General features: G+C 44.4%; 1 protein-coding gene across 6 annotated transcripts in view; it reads right to left on the reverse strand.

The window, feature by feature from the left end:
- The window catches only part of LOC134349806 (cGMP-dependent 3',5'-cyclic phosphodiesterase), a 309,387-nt gene that overhangs the window by 161,918 nt on the left and 131,703 nt on the right, over positions 1-15,766 (reverse strand). For all 6 annotated transcript variants that reach the window (XM_063054695.1, XM_063054696.1, XM_063054698.1 and 3 more), the window contains 2 exons: positions 10,600-10,689; positions 6,326-6,417 (listed from right to left, as the gene is read on the reverse strand). In XM_063054695.1, coding sequence (XP_062910765.1) covers positions 6,326-6,417; positions 10,600-10,689 — 182 coding nt within the window. The remainder of the gene's footprint in view (positions 1-6,325; positions 6,418-10,599; positions 10,690-15,766) is intronic.

The raw sequence follows: 15,766 nt of genomic DNA on the forward strand, positions 1-15,766 counted from the left end.
GTTGGTTGTAGGGGATTCGTAGCCCGTTCTTTAGTTAGAGCCTTCAGCATTTTGGGCATCGAGGGAGAGAGGAAGAGGGGAGCCATCTGCAGTACCACCAACGCGGCAGAGAGGGCCTCAAGATGGCTGTGGCTCAAAAGAGGGGAGCCATGGAGTCGTAAATAGCTAGCCATCTGGACACAAGCTGGGGTCTGATCAGCCCCGGCTGGGTCACCTGGAGGAGGTTGCATGATGTTGAAAGACCCGAAACACCCGATGATTCCAGGAACATCACTGAAGATGTGTCCAGAAGCATCAATAGATGTATGTACACAGCGTATTGCAATGTGTTCGTACATCGTCGACATCGATGAGGACCTTGACACCATTATGATCTATTGCAATATACTGCTGCCACAAAACAACAAATTTCATGACAGATGCCAGTGATATTGAACTTGATTCTGATTCTGCCTGACCTGCGAATTCCTCCAGTGTTTTGTGTGTGCTGTTCTGGGTTTCCAGCACCTACAGATTCTCTTGTGCTTTGTTCAGGTTTACGGTTACTCCACAAAGGGATTTAATTCTTGGCTCACCTCTGTACGCACAGTCCAGTTCGTCACAGGTATGGCCCTGATGGCCCACCTTTGGTAGTATCTACAGGAGACAGTGAATCAAGAAGACGGCATCTATCATCAAGGACCGTTACCACCCAGGTCACCCTCGCTTCTCACTGCTGCCATCAGGAAGAAGGTACAGGAGCCTTAGGACTCACAGGATCAGGTTCAGGAACAGTTACTACCCCTCAACCATCAGGCTTTTGAACCAGAGGGGATAACATCACTCACTTCAATTCTGAACTGATTGCACAACCTACAAGCTCACTTTCAAGGACTCTTCATCTCATGTTCTCAATACTTATTTATGAAACGAATGGTGAAATATCTTTATTATTTTTATTTGCATATTATATATCTTTATTTGCATATTATAATTATTATTTAGTTTTATTTTCTTTTTCGTATTTGCACAATTGTCTTTTGCACATTGGCTGTTTGTCCATTATGATGTATGTGGTTTTTCATTGATTTTATTGTACTTCTTCGGATTTAAGTACACAAGAAGGGTTGTACATGGTGACATATATGTACTCTGATAATAAATTTACTTGGAACTTTATGTTTAGATAAGACCATAAGGCATAGGAGCAGAATTAGGCCATTCAGAGTCTGCTCCACCATTCTATCATAGCTGATTTATTTTCCCTATCGACCCCAATCTCCTGCCTTCTCCCCGTTACTTTTGATGTCCTTACTAAAAAAGAACCGATCAACCTCCACTTTAAATATACCCCATGACCTGGCTTCCACAGCTGTCTCTTGCAATGAATTCCACAGATTCACCATACTCTGGCAAAGGAATTCCTCCTCATCTCTGTTCTAAATGTTCACCCTCTATTCTGAGGCTGTGTCCTCTGGTCCTGGACTCCCTCCCTCCCCCCACCCCCTCCAGGAAACATCCTCTCCATATCCACTCTATCAAAGCTTCAGATGTAACAGAAATATAATACCACAAACATACCATACTGGTATGCTATCACAAACACTCCTGAAAATACAATTACTTTATAGTGATGAGTTCACACATATGATATGCAGGTACAGCATGCACGTCAACGTGACTGCAAACCGACGTAGGTGTGAACATAGAACGGTGTGTACGTGATGCCTTTATAGCCTTTCAAAAATCCGCCCTGACTAAGTATGCCCAGGCATGCCTGGACAAGGCAGAAAACTTTTCAGCTTGCATTGTCAGCAACATTTTAATTGAATTGAAATAACAAATAAAGCATATTTCAAAAAGAAATGGTGTGTGATAGGGAAATTTCATGGTGATTTTCATGATCAGAGCCCAAAATCTGCTGGATACACCCAAAAGCATTCGGGAAGCAAAATCTCTGTTGTTCAGTGTATTCGATAGGTTGCAATGAGATGCCCCCGATTCTTCCAAACTCCAGCGAGTATAGGCCCAGAGCCATCAAATGCTCCTCATATGTTAACTCTTTCATTCCTAGAATGATTTGGACTAAATGTTGTTAAAACCCTGGGAAAAGACACTGTCTACTTTATGAATGCCTGCACACCCTAGTAAAACGAGATCAGCTTTTGGCCTCACAATTTACCAGGACCAGAGGGTCAGCCAGCACCATCTGTAACTCTAACACTTCACTCTACATTCTGGTGTGGGTTTTCACAATCACAACAGATTCTGCAGATGCTGGAAATCCAGAGCCACACACACAAAATGCTGGAGGAACTCAATCAGAGTCAGGTTTAATATCACCAGCATATGTCATGAAATTTGCTGCTCTGCAGCAGTGCGATGCAATACATAATAAAAACCATAAATTACAGTAAGCAGAAGTTAAATTAAATAAGTAGTGCAAAAAGAGAAAAAAAGTAGTGAGGTGGTGTTCATGGGTTCATTGTCCATTTAGAAATCTGCTGGCAGAGGGGAAGAAGCTGTTCCTGAGTCATTGAGTGTGTGTCTTCAGACTCCTGTACCACCTCCCTGATGGTAGCAATGAGAAGAGGGCACGTCCTGGGTGATGGGGGTCCTTAATGATGGATGCTGCCTTTTTGAGGCACCGCTCCTTGAAGATGTCCTCGGTGCTGGGAGGGCTTGTGATCATGATAGAGCTGCCTGAGCAGCAGATTCTGATTCAGATTTATTTATCACGTGTACATTGAAACATACAGTGATTAAATGTTTTTACTGAGTCATGTTATTAACAGTACACATTGGAGAATTTAGGAGTGTGGGAGCGACAGACAGGGCCTGCCAGTACAAAAAAAATGTGCGCACTCGAAAGCCCACGCCCAGAAAAGAGAGCCCTCTATGTGTAGGAGAGCCAATCAATTCACCGCGGGCTCGATCAGTTACATGCGCATTTGCCACATTCTCGCAATCGAGCTGATATAGTTCAGTGATTGTTTTTACTGCAATGCAGAGGATCGGGAAAAGCTGCAGAAAGCTGCAAACACAACCAGCTCCGGTGTGGGTACTGGCCTCCCCAGCATCCAGGACACCTTCAAAAGGCAATGCCTCAGAAAGGCGGCATCTGTCATTAAGGACCCCATTACCCAGGACATGCCCTCTTCTCATTGCTACCATCAGGGCGCCTGAAGACACGCACTCAATAATTTGGGAACAGCTTCTTCCCCTCCGCCATCAGATTTCTGACCGGTCCATGTATACTACCTCAGGCGAGAAATTCTGCAGATGCTGGAAATTCAAGCAACACACATCAAAGTTGCTGGTGAACGCAGCAGGCCAGGCAGCATCTCTAGGAAGAGTTAGTCCTGACAAAGGGTCTCGGCCTGAAACATCGACTGTACCTCTTCCTAGAGATGCTGCCTGGCCTGCTGTGATCACCAGCAACTTTTTTTTTAAACACATCTCTAAACTTTTATTTCTAGCGGGACCATGAAATAGACAAAAAAAGACATAAAAGGAAAAAAAATAGTTATAACAAATTACTTACACTTGGTATATTAATTACAATGTTTTAAGAAAGTCTGTCAGGAGGGGCAAGGGGCACGTGTGTGTGCGTGTGCGTGTGTGTGTGTGCGCGTGTGTGTGTGTGTGTGTGTGTGTGCGCGCGTGTGCGTGCGCGTGCATGTGTATGTGTGTGTGCATGTGCGTGCATGCATGCTGGCCCCAAAACCAGCCATCACAAAGAATGTACAATGTGCAGCCGACGCTATATACACAAGACGGACTGCGCGAGTGCTTTACAAACAGAGGCGTCTTTTTTTAAAAAATCCTGTTTAAATAAGAAGAGAGGTCTTGCAGAGAGAGAAATGGGTTCCTGTCCTAATCACAGTGGGTGCACCAGCAACTTTGATGTGCGTTACACTACCTCACTATTTTTTCCCTTTTTTTGCACTAATTATTTAATTTAATTTTTTCTCTATATATTTATTCAATTTATAGTTTTTTTATTATTACTGTTTGTATTGCACTGTACTGCTGCTGAAAAACAACAACTTTCACAACATATGCCAGTGGGCGCCACGGTAGAGTAGCAGTTAGCGCGATGCTATTACAGGTCGGGGTATCAGAGTTCAGTTCTGACATCATCTGTAAGGAGTCTGTGCATCCTCCCTCTGAGCACATGGGCTTCCCCAGGTGTTCTGGTTTCCTCCCACAGTCCAAAGACATACCACTGAGAGAGTTAACTGGTCTTTGAAAATCGGCCTACGACTGCACTAGGGTTAAATGGGGGGCTACTGGGCGGCCGGCTGAAAGGCCCAGAAGGGCCTGTTCCACGCTGTATTTGAATATCATTAATAAGTAAATATTAAAACTGATTCTGATTCAGATTAAATGATCCGTATGGACAGTGAGCACACCAAGCTTTTCACTGTACGTCAATACACACGACAATAATAAACCAATTTACCAGTTTACTAGGTCACTCTTCGGGTTAGTATTAGGCGAGATGGCGGACGTGAAAGTGTGACACTGATGTGTACTGACAGATAATCTGAGCCGCAGGTCAGAGGAAAGTGTTAATGAAAGAGAGACAGTAGCCAGCTGGAAGTAGTAACTCAGGAAAGATAGATGGCCGCTTCTCTCCAAGTGAAGGGCAGGAGATACTTATTAATTCATGTCATACCTACTGAAGATGAGGTTATGGTGTCACCAACTTCCCCAGCTCGTAGAGTGCGGGGTAAGTTATTAATTTAATGGCATCCTGCTCTCGCTCTCGCTGAGACAGATAGCTGGGTAGAGATATATCACAAGAGCAGGTCTCTGTTTAATTAAAAGAAGGGATCTCATTTCCTCCTCTGATGATGAGTCATTGTTTATTGTGCTGGACCTATATCAGAGGACAGGCCAGATGTAGAATATCAGGGACTACAGATCACAGGGTCTATCAACAGGATTTCTCACCTCTTCCCTCCCTCACCACACCATGTCACTTCCCCATAGACACCTGTCACCGACACCTCAGCCCATCTCTACATCGCCAGTCTGGGCTGGGCTGCACCCAGTGAAAAGTGACAGGTCAGTCAGTGTGACACAGAAACAGGTATGAGTGTGGTCTGTATGTGTCACCGACACCTCAGCCCATCTCTACGTCGCCAGCCTGGGCTGGGCTGCACCCAGTGAAAAGTGACAGGTCAGTCAGTGTGACACGAAAACAGGTATGAGTGTGCAATTGTGTGTGTATGTGTGTATGTGTGTGTAGGGTTTAGATTCAGGTTCATTTATCAATCACATGTATATTGGAACAAGGAACAGAGTTGTTTACTGAGGATGGAGAACTCCTATGGTCAACCACTAGCTGCCATGGACAAGAAAGCTCACCAATGCCTCCACCTCGCCAGGACGTTAAAGAAATTCAGCAAGTCTCAAAGACTTTCCTCAATACACCACAGAAAGCATCCTATCTGGACGCAACTGCTCTGCCTGTGACCGCAGGAAACTGCAGAGAGTTGTAGACACAGCTCAGCACATCATAGAAACCAGACTCCACTCCATGGATTCTATTTACGCTCCTCGCTGCATCAGACTGAGATTCAGATAAAATTCAGATTCTTTATTTACCGTGTGTACGTCCAAACACACAGTGAAATGCTTCATATACGTTAACAACCAACACATCCGAGGGAGTGCTTGGGGCAGCCTGCAAGTGTATTCTGGCGCCAACATAGCATTCCTACAATTTTCGTCTCATCTTTGACTGTGTCTAATGTATCTCAGTTGACTTTCTTTCCAGTGACAGAACTGGAGCATTACATTGTCCCTAGACACTGACGGCAAACTCTGGTATCTCCATAAGACCATGAGGCACAGGAGCAGAATTAGGCCACTCAAAACCATCGGGTCTGCTCCAGCATTTGATCATGGTTGATTACTCCTCTCAACCCATTCTCTCGCCGCCTCCCAATAATCTTTGATGCCCTGACTAATCAAGAAACTATCAACTTCTGCTTTAAATATACTCATTGACTTGGCTTCCACAGCATCTTTGGGAATGAATTCAACAAATTCACCACCCTCTGGTTAAAGAAATTCCTTCTCATCTCTGTTCTAAACAGACATCCTTGTATTCTGAGGCTGTGCCCTCTGGTCCTTGACTCTCCCTCTATAGGAAACATTCTCTCCTCATCAGCTCTATAAGTATATCAATATTCAGTGGGTTTCAAAGAGATCCTCCCTCATTTTTCTAAACTTCAGCGAGTTCAAGCCCAGAGGCATCAAACGCCGCTCATACATTAACCCTTTCATTCCCGGGATCATTCTCATGAACCTGCTCTCGCTCACAGTCATTTACCTGAGCCTCCCCTCCTTGGACATCTCGTGTGGGGGGTTGTCACACAGCAGTTTGCTTGATTTGACATCCAGAAGGTAGATGTAGATGCTCTCCTGCAGAGGGTGGACAGATTAGAAGAGGTCAATAACGTCACATCGACATCATCAGCAACTTCATTCCTTCCTAGGCCCTGTCAGCATACAATAAGGCTGTTCAATCCATCATATCTGCACTGCCCATTCAAAAGACCCTCTCCCATCCTGCACTATCCCATCTTGCAGTTTCCCTGGTTTTGAGTACTTCTTGAATTTGAGAGTCCTGAAGTCTTTCTTGACCACCCTCCCAGTCAGCACACCCCAGGTCACTGTGTCTCGCGGCAGAACTCCTTCCCTCTCTCCCCACTGTGTCCGATGCTGACCACCTTCTCTCCATATTCCCTGGTCAACGATAGAGTACAGAACAGTACAGCACAGTACAGGCCATTCGGCCCACAATGCTGTGCCGAGCTTTTAACCTATTCCAAGATCAACCTGACCCTTCCCTCTCACACACCCTCCATTTTTCTTTCATCCATGTGCCTTTCTATAAGATTTTTAAATGCCCCTAATGCATCTGCCTCCATCACCACTCCTAAATACCTCAGACATTCCCCTCCCACCACCCACTATAGTTTTAAAGTTATTTACCCTTGAATTTCCACTCTGGCTGTCCACCCAGTCGATGCCTCTTATCATCTTGTACACCTCTATCAGGTCACCTCCCACCCTCCCTCACTCCACAGACAAAAGCCTGAGCTCACTCAACAACACTCTCTAATCCAGGCTACATCCTGGTAAATCTCTGCACCCTCTCTAAAGCTTCCACATCCTTCCTATAATGAGGTGACTTACTTGTTTGTTTGTTTATTTACTTATTTACTTGTTTGTTCATTCATTCATAGGTATAGTGCCAACAGGCCATTCTGGCTCTTTGAACTGCACTGCCGAGCAACCCGCTGATTTAACACTCGCCCAATCACGGGACAATTTGCAGTGACCAAGTAACCTATCAACCTATCCACCCACATGTCTTTGGACTGTGGGAGGAAACCCATACTCACACAGTAAGGAATATTCAAACTTCCTTACAGAGGATGCTGGAATTAAACTCCAAACTCCAGAACACCCTGGGTTTTAATAGGGTCGCGCTAACTGCTACCCTACCACATCCAGAAGTTCATAGAGTTTAGAAACCTCGGACCAAGGAATTCTCTCTGCTCTTTTATTACATGGAGTGGTTTAGTAAAGCAATTTTTGATTGAGCTTATTCATCTAGAAGTTGTGCCATTGGCAAACCAGCATTTATCACCCATCCCTAACTGCGCCCTGACAACGTGGAGGTAAAGTGCTTTCTCAAACCACTCCCATTCCTTATTTATTCTTCATTTTTATTTAGAGATACAGCATGGTATCAGGATCTTCTGACCCAACGAGCCTGCAGAGCAACACACGCAGAAGGATAGAGGAATTCAGCAGGTCAGGCAGCATCTATGGAGGGGAATGAGGAGTCGACATTTCGGTGGGAGGCAACTCAGTACCCAGGGGAAACCCACATGGCCACAGGGAGAACGTATAAACTCCTTACAGGCAGCCACAGGAATTGAACACGGGTCACTGGAGCTGTAATACTGCTGCACTAACACGCTATGCTACCATGCCGCCTCTCATTCTGGTAATGATGTATCCACGGTGTTGTTGGGGACCAAGTTCCAGATTTAGACCCAGTGGTGGTGAAGGAATGGCACAAAACACCATAAGACATAGGAGCAGAATGAGGCCATTCAGCCCATTGATTCTGCTCCACCATTCCCTCATGGCTGATTTATTATCCCTCTCAACCCCACTCTCTTTCCTTTTCCCCTAAATTTTTGATGCCATGAAGAATCAAGAATCTATTAACCTTCACTTTAAGTATACCCAATAACTTGGCCTACACAGCCATCTGTGGCAATGAATTCCATAGATTCACCACCATCTGGCTAAAGAAATTCCTCCTCAACTCTGTTCTAAATGGATGCTCCCCAAGTTTGAGGTTGTGCCCTCTGGTCCTAGACTCACCCACTGTAGGAAACGCCCTCTCGAGTCTGTGGTGGCCAGTGTGATCATGTTTGCTGTTGTGTGCTGGGGCAGCAGGCTGGGGGTAGCAGACACCAACAGGATCAACAAACTCATTCGTAAGGCCAGTGATGTTGTGGGGATGGAACTGGACTCTCTGACAGTGGTGTCTGAAAAGAGGATGCTGTCCAAATTGCATGCCATCTTGGACAATGTCTCCCATTCACTACATAATGTACTGGGTGGGCACAGGGGTACATTCAGCCAGAGACTCATTCCACCGAGATGCAACACAGAGCGTCATAGGAAGTCATTCCTGCCTGTGGCCATCAAACTTTCTGACTCCTCCTTTGGAGGGTCAGACACCCTGAACCAATAGGCTGGTTCTGGACTTATTTCCTGGCATAATTTACATATTACTATTTAACTATTTGTGGTTTTATTACTATTTAATTATTTATGGTGCAACTGTAACGAAAACCAATTTCCCCCGGGATCAATAAAGCATGACTATGACTATGACTATCAACATTCACTCTATCTAGGCCTTTCAATATTCGATAGGTTTCAATGAGATCCCTCCTCATGCCCGCTGGAGTTTTCTTCTAAATTCCAGTGCACACAGGCTCAGAGCCATCAAATGCTGCTCATACTTTAACCCTCTCGTTCCCAGGATCATTCTCATGAACCTCCTTGGGACCCTCGCCAACATATCTTTTACATCAGCTATACTGGTGTGGGACTTTGGGGGGGGGGGTTGGTGGTGGAACTACAGACGGTGTAAAACCTTATGAAACAGCACGGGAACAGCCCCTTCAGCCCACAATGATGAACCAATTAAATTAGTAATCAGATGGACAACTAATCTTTTCTGTCTTCACAATGTCCGTATCCTTCCATTTTCCTCACATCCATGTGCCTACTTACTTTACTTTACTTTATTGTCGCCAAACAATTGATACTAGAGCGTACAATCATCACAGCGATATTTGACTCTGCGCTTCCCGCTCCCTGGATTACAACTCGATGGTAAATATTAAAAATTTAAATTATAAATCATAAATAGAAAATAGAAAAATGGAAAGTAAGGTAGTGCAAAAAAACCGAGAGGCAGGTCCGGATATTTGGAGGGTACGGCCCAGATCTGGGTCAGCAGTTTTATCACAGTTGGAAAGAAGCTGTTCCCAAATCTGGCCATATGAGTCTTCAAGTTCCTGAGCCTTCTCCCAGAGGGAAGAGGGACGAAAATGGTGTTGGCTGGGTGGGTCGTGTCCTTGATTATCCTGGCAGCACTGCTCCGACAGCGTGCGGTGTAAAGTGAGTCCACGGACGGAAGATTGGTTTGTGTGATGTGCTGCACCGTGTTCATGATCTTCTGCAGCTTCTTCCAGTCTTGGACAGGACAACTTCCATACCAGGTTGTGATGCACCCTAGAAGAATGCTTTCTACGGTTCATCTATAAAAATTATTTAAACGTCTCCTATAAGTCTCTAATATTTCTGCCTCTACCACCACCCCTGGCAGCGTATTCCAGGCACCCACCACTCTGTGTAGAAAAGTTGCCCCTCCCATCTCCTGTATGCATTCCCCCTCTGGCCTTAAATTCAAGCCCTCTCTTATAAGACATTTCAACCCTATTTATGCCTCTTATAATTGTATAAACTTCCATCAGGTCCCTCAGCCTCCGGCACTCTGAGTTTCTTCCCTCACTCAGTATAGCTCACACTCTCTAATCCAGGCTGCATCCTGGTGAACCCTTCTTATAGCTGGATGACCAGAAATGCATGCAACGCTCCAGATGCAGCCTAACCACAGTTTAATAAACAACACACCCAAACTAACCACAGTTTAATAAACGACACACACAAACTACTGCAGGGACTCAGCAGGTCGAACAGCATCTACAGAAAAGAATAAACAGTCGATGTTTCGAGATGAGGCGCTCACTCAGGAAGGCAGAAGACGCTAGAATGGAAAGGTGGGGGAAGGGAAGGAGGCTAGTTAGAAGATGAAAGGGCTGAAGAAGTGGAAGCTGGCAGGAGAGGAGGGTGGACCATAGGAGCAAGAGGAGGAGGTGATAGGCAGGTGAGAAGAGGTAAGAAGCCAGAGTATGGAATAGAAAAAGAGGGGAAGGAGAGGGAGTTTTTTTAAGCTGCAACATAACTTAACTGAAATGAGGGAGTTACAAATTTGGAACTTACCACTTTGGGGAGGACCGTTGACAGGGCATCGCTGATGACAGCTCGTAGAGAGATAGTATCGATGACTGAGGCGAGATGAAGAAGAGATTCCTGCAAGATAAAAGGGAGGATAGATCAATGTTTAACTTTGATGCTACAACACAGAACTGTAGTAATTTTATGTATTGCACTGCACTGCTGCCACAAAAAGAACAAATTTCATGACATATGTGAGTGATGGTAAACCTGATTCTGATATGGGTCTCTATTTTGGACTGAGAGTGGGAAAGCAGCAGGGAGAGGAGAATCATGGTCGGGAGAGAGGAAGGGAGAGGCGGGTGAATGAGAAGCACCAGAGAGACATTCTGTAATGATCAATAAACCAATTGCTTGAAATTAAATTAGCTTGCTTGGTGTCTCAGGGCTTGGTGTGTCTGCACCCACACCACCTCCTGCCCACTCCTGGCACTCCTTCTCTGCCACCTGTCCTAAACCCCTCCCACGGCGCTCGACCATCGTCATTCCCGACATCCTTTGCTTCCGCCAAGTTTATAAACTCGCTCTCTGCTCCGTGTTGAGAATTACAGTACTTGCAAAAGTTTTAGGTACCCTACCTATATATACAGTGCCATAAAAATTATTCACCCTCTGCCCTCTTGGCTGTTTTCATACTTTACAGTTTTACAACATTGAATCACAGTTGATTCAATTTGGCTTTTTTGACACTGATCAACAGAGAAAACTCCTTCGTGTCAAAGTAAAAACAGATGTCTACAAAGTGATCTAAGTCAATTAAAACGATAAAAAAAACAAAATATTTGATTGCATAAGTTTTCACCCCCTTCAAGTCAGTATTTAGTGGATGCACCTTTGGCAGTAATTACAGCCTTGAGTCTGTGTGGATAGGTCTCTATCAGCTTTGCACATCCGGACACTGCAGTTTTTCCCCATTCTTCTTTACAAGTCTGCTCAAACTCTGTCAGATTGCATGGGGATCGTGAGTGAACAGCCCTTTTCATACCCAGCCACAAATTCTAGATTGGATTGAGGTCTGGACTCTGACTTGGCCACTCCAGGACATTAACTTTGTTGTTTTGAAGCCATTCCTGTGTTGCTTTGGCTTTATGCTTGGGGTCATTTTCTTGCTGGAAAAGAAACCCTTCTCCCAAGTCACAGTTCTCTTGCAGACTGCAACAGATTTTCCTCCAGGATTTCCCTGTATTTTGCTGCATTCATTTTACCCTCTAGCTTCACAAGCCTTTCAGGGCCTGCTGCAGCGAAGCATCCCCACAGCATGATGCAGCCACCACCATGCTTCACAGTAGGGATGGTGTGTTTTTGATGATGTGCAGTGTTTGGTTTAAGCAAACATAGCGTTTAGTCTGATGGCCAAAAAGCTCAATTTTGGTTTCATCAGACCATAGAACCTTCTTTCAGCTATCTTCAGAGTCTCCTACGTGTCTTCTGGCAAACTCCAGCCGAGTTTCTTTTTTCAACAGCAGCTTTCTCTTTGCCAGTCTCCCATAAAGCTGCGACTGGTGAAGCACCCGGGCAACAGTTGTTGTATGTACAGTCTCTCCCATCTCAGCCACTGAAACTTATAACTCTTCCAGAGTTGTCATGTCTCTTGGTGGGCCTCCCTCACTAGTCCACTTCTTGCACGGTAACTCAGTTTCTGAGGGTGGCCTGTCCTCGGCAGATTTACAGCTGTACCATATTCTTTCCATTTCTTGATAATTGACTTAACTGTACTCCAAGGGATATTGGAGATTTGCATCTTGGAAATATTCTTCTATCCATCTCCCGACTTATGTTTTTCAATAACCTTTTTTGTGGAGCTGACTGGTTTCCTTTGTCCTCATGGTGTAGTTTTTGCCAGGATTTGTGTACAAGATAATAAGAGGATTAGATAGAGTGGATAGCCAGCGCCTCTACCCCAGGGCACCACTGCTCAATACAAGAGGACATGGCTTTAAGGTAAGGGGTGGGAAGTTCAAGGGGAATATTAGAGGAAGGTTTTTTACTCAGAGAGTGGTTGGTGCGTGGAATGCACTGCCTGAGTCAGTGGTGGAGGCAGATACACTAGTGAAATCTAAGAGACTACTAGACAGGTATACAGAGGAATTTAAGGTGGGGGCTTATATGGGAGGCAGGGTTTGAGGGTCGGCACAACATTGTGGGCCGAAGAGCCTGTACTGTGCTGTACTATTCTATGTTCTATGTTCTATATTGATTCACCAGCAGTTGGACCTTCCAGATACAGGTGTATTTTTGCTACAATCAATTGAGACACCCTGACTGTACCCAGGTCTCCATTTAATCAATTCTGTGACTTCTAAAAACAATTGGCTGCATCTGTGCTGATTTGGTGTGACATATTAAAGGGGGTGAATACTTATGCAATCAATTATTTTGTGTTTTGTATTTGTAATTAACTTAGATCACTTTGTAGAGATCTGCTTGCATTTGGACACCGTTGATCAATGTCAAAAAAGCCAAATTAAATCCATTGTGAATTAAAGTTGTAAAACAATAGAACATGAAAATTTCCAAGGGGGGGTGAATACTTTTAACAGGCACTGTATAAGTGCCTAAGACTTTTGCACAGTATTGTATGTTTCTTTGTGTTTGTCAAATGTCTCACCGCCACTGTGGCCTTGAACGTGGCAGAACTTTGATTACTGCTCTGGGAGAACACCCATACAGTGTGATACTACCGGGGGAATATGAGGGTTAGTTGAACACAGGGGTGGGACTCATGAAGAGTGGTGACAAGTGATGGGTGGTTCTGGTTCACTGGATTGAGATGGTCCACTTATTGAGGTCTGGAGGGTTATGGACTGAATGCAGGTCAATGGGACTAGCGGAATAATGTTTCGGCACAGACTAGAAGGGCCGAATGGCCTGTTTTCTGTGCTGTAGTGTTCTATGGTTCTATGGTTCTATTTCATATCAGTGGAAAGGGTATAAAAGTAGAATGTTTAGGGTGGGGGAATTGAGGGTAGTTTTTTTGGGGCTTCAATACATACTGGTCAGAAACCACACTGCGGATTGAGTGGGAGGTGTGCTGCTGTGAGAGGGGCCCGCATTAGATAAGGATTTTGATGCTCACTCTGTTCTGTCCTATTAAGCAGTTTTTTCGTTCTAAGCAGATAATCGGTATTTATGTCTTTCTGTGTCATCGAGACAAATCTGAAAACCTATTGTTCAATCGAAACACAGGCAGACCTGAAGCTCCCTCTGTGCCGTGCCATGAGACAAATTAGTCAACAATATCCATAAAAATAAAAAAATGCAGAAAACATCCATCAGGGTCAGGCACCATCTGTGGAGAGAGAAACAGTCTGCCTTGACTGCTGAAGCGAACCACACAGAGACTGTAGCTGGAAGATATAAAAGGTCTTTAATCCTGTATTGCTCTGGATTTCCAGCATCTGCAGAATCTCTTGTGTTTAGATCTTTTTGGAGGATCCATTTCTCCTGTCTTCAAACAATGTTTTACACTTTAAAGCACAAAGACAACAAAAAAATCATTTACTACAGCTTCAATGCACTTAATTACTTTTTGGATGACATCAAGATTGGGTATGTAGTGGACAGTGTGGAAGACTACCAGAGTTTGCAGCAGGAACTGGTGCAACTGGAACAATGGGCTGAAAATTGGCAGATGGAATTTAATTCAGAAAAGTGTGAGGTGTTGCACTTTGGGAGGACAAACCAGGTAGGTCTTACACAGTGAACGTTAGGGCACGGAGGAGTGTGGTAGAATGAAGGGATCTGGAAATACAGGTCCATAATTCATTCGAAGTGGCATCACAGGTAGATAGGGTCATAAAGAAAGCTTTTGGCACATTGACCTTCATAGATCAAAATATTGTGTATGTTGAATTGTATAAAACGCTAGTGAGGCCAAATTTGGAGTATTGTGTGCCGTTTTGGTCACCTACCTACAGGAAAGATGTAAATAAGATTGAAAGAGTGCAGAGAAAATTTACAAGGATGTTGCTGGGTCTGGAAGACATGAGTTATAAGGAAAGATTGAATAGGTTAGAACTTAATTCCTAGAACATTGAAGATTGAGGGGAGATTTAATGGAGGCATACAAAATTATGAGGGTATAGATAGGGTAAATGCAAGCAGGCTTTTTCCACTGAGGTTGGGTGGGACTACAACTAGAGGTCATGGGTTAAATGTGAAAGGTGAAAAGTTTAAGAGGAACTTGACGGGAAACTTCTTCACTCAGAGGGTTGTGAGAGTGTGGAACAAACTGCCAGCACAAGTGGTACATGCCAGCTCGATTTCAATGTTTAAGAGAAGTTTGGACAATTAACATGGATGGTAGGGATACGGAGGGCTAGTCCCAGTGCAGGTCAATGGAGTAGGCAGTTTAGATAGCTCAGCATAGACTACTTCTGTGCTGTACTATTCTATGACTCGATGCCCATCGAAACATGCACTGAAAAGTGTCATTTGTGTCAAATCCAATCAGCGAGGATGTGCTGTTGGCAGCGGCAAGTGTTGCCATGCTTCTGTTGCCTACATAGCATGCCCACAACTTACCAACTCAAACCAGTACATCTTAGGAATGTGGGAGGAAACTGGAGCGCCCAAAGGAAATCCACATGCTGATGGTGAGAAAGTACAATCTCCTTACAGATAATGCTGGAATTGAACTCCGATGCCTTGAGCTGTAACAGCATCATGCTAACCACTATGCTACCGTGACACCCCAAATGATAGCATCAGAAGCACGTCGATACTTGTGGTCTGCCCCCATACTACCCTCACTGATTTGATGCATATGGCGAATTTCACTACGTTGTTTTGATATACAAGTGACAAATAAAGTTAACGTTTAATCTTTTAACTCTTTAAAAATCTGGAGCAACAATCCATTGGAGAAAGCCAGTGGGTTGGGCGGCTACTGTAGAGAAAGGAACTGTTGAAGTTTTAGTTTAAAACTTTGCAGCAGGGCATTGGTGATCATGGGTAAATGCAATGTAGAATGAGCTGCCACCTTTAACACATGACCTCCAGTTCTAGTCTCACCCAACCTCAGTGGAAAAAGCCCCTGCCTGCCTTTACCCTATCTATACCCCTCATAACGTTGTATACCGATATCAAATCTCCCCTCATTCTCCTGCACTCTGGGGAATAAAGTTCTAACCTCTTCAACCTTTCCCTATAA

Source organism: Mobula hypostoma, chromosome 7, assembly GCF_963921235.1.
Source record: "Mobula hypostoma chromosome 7, sMobHyp1.1, whole genome shotgun sequence".
In the NCBI taxonomy this organism is placed as follows: Eukaryota; Metazoa; Chordata; class Chondrichthyes; order Myliobatiformes; family Myliobatidae; genus Mobula; species Mobula hypostoma.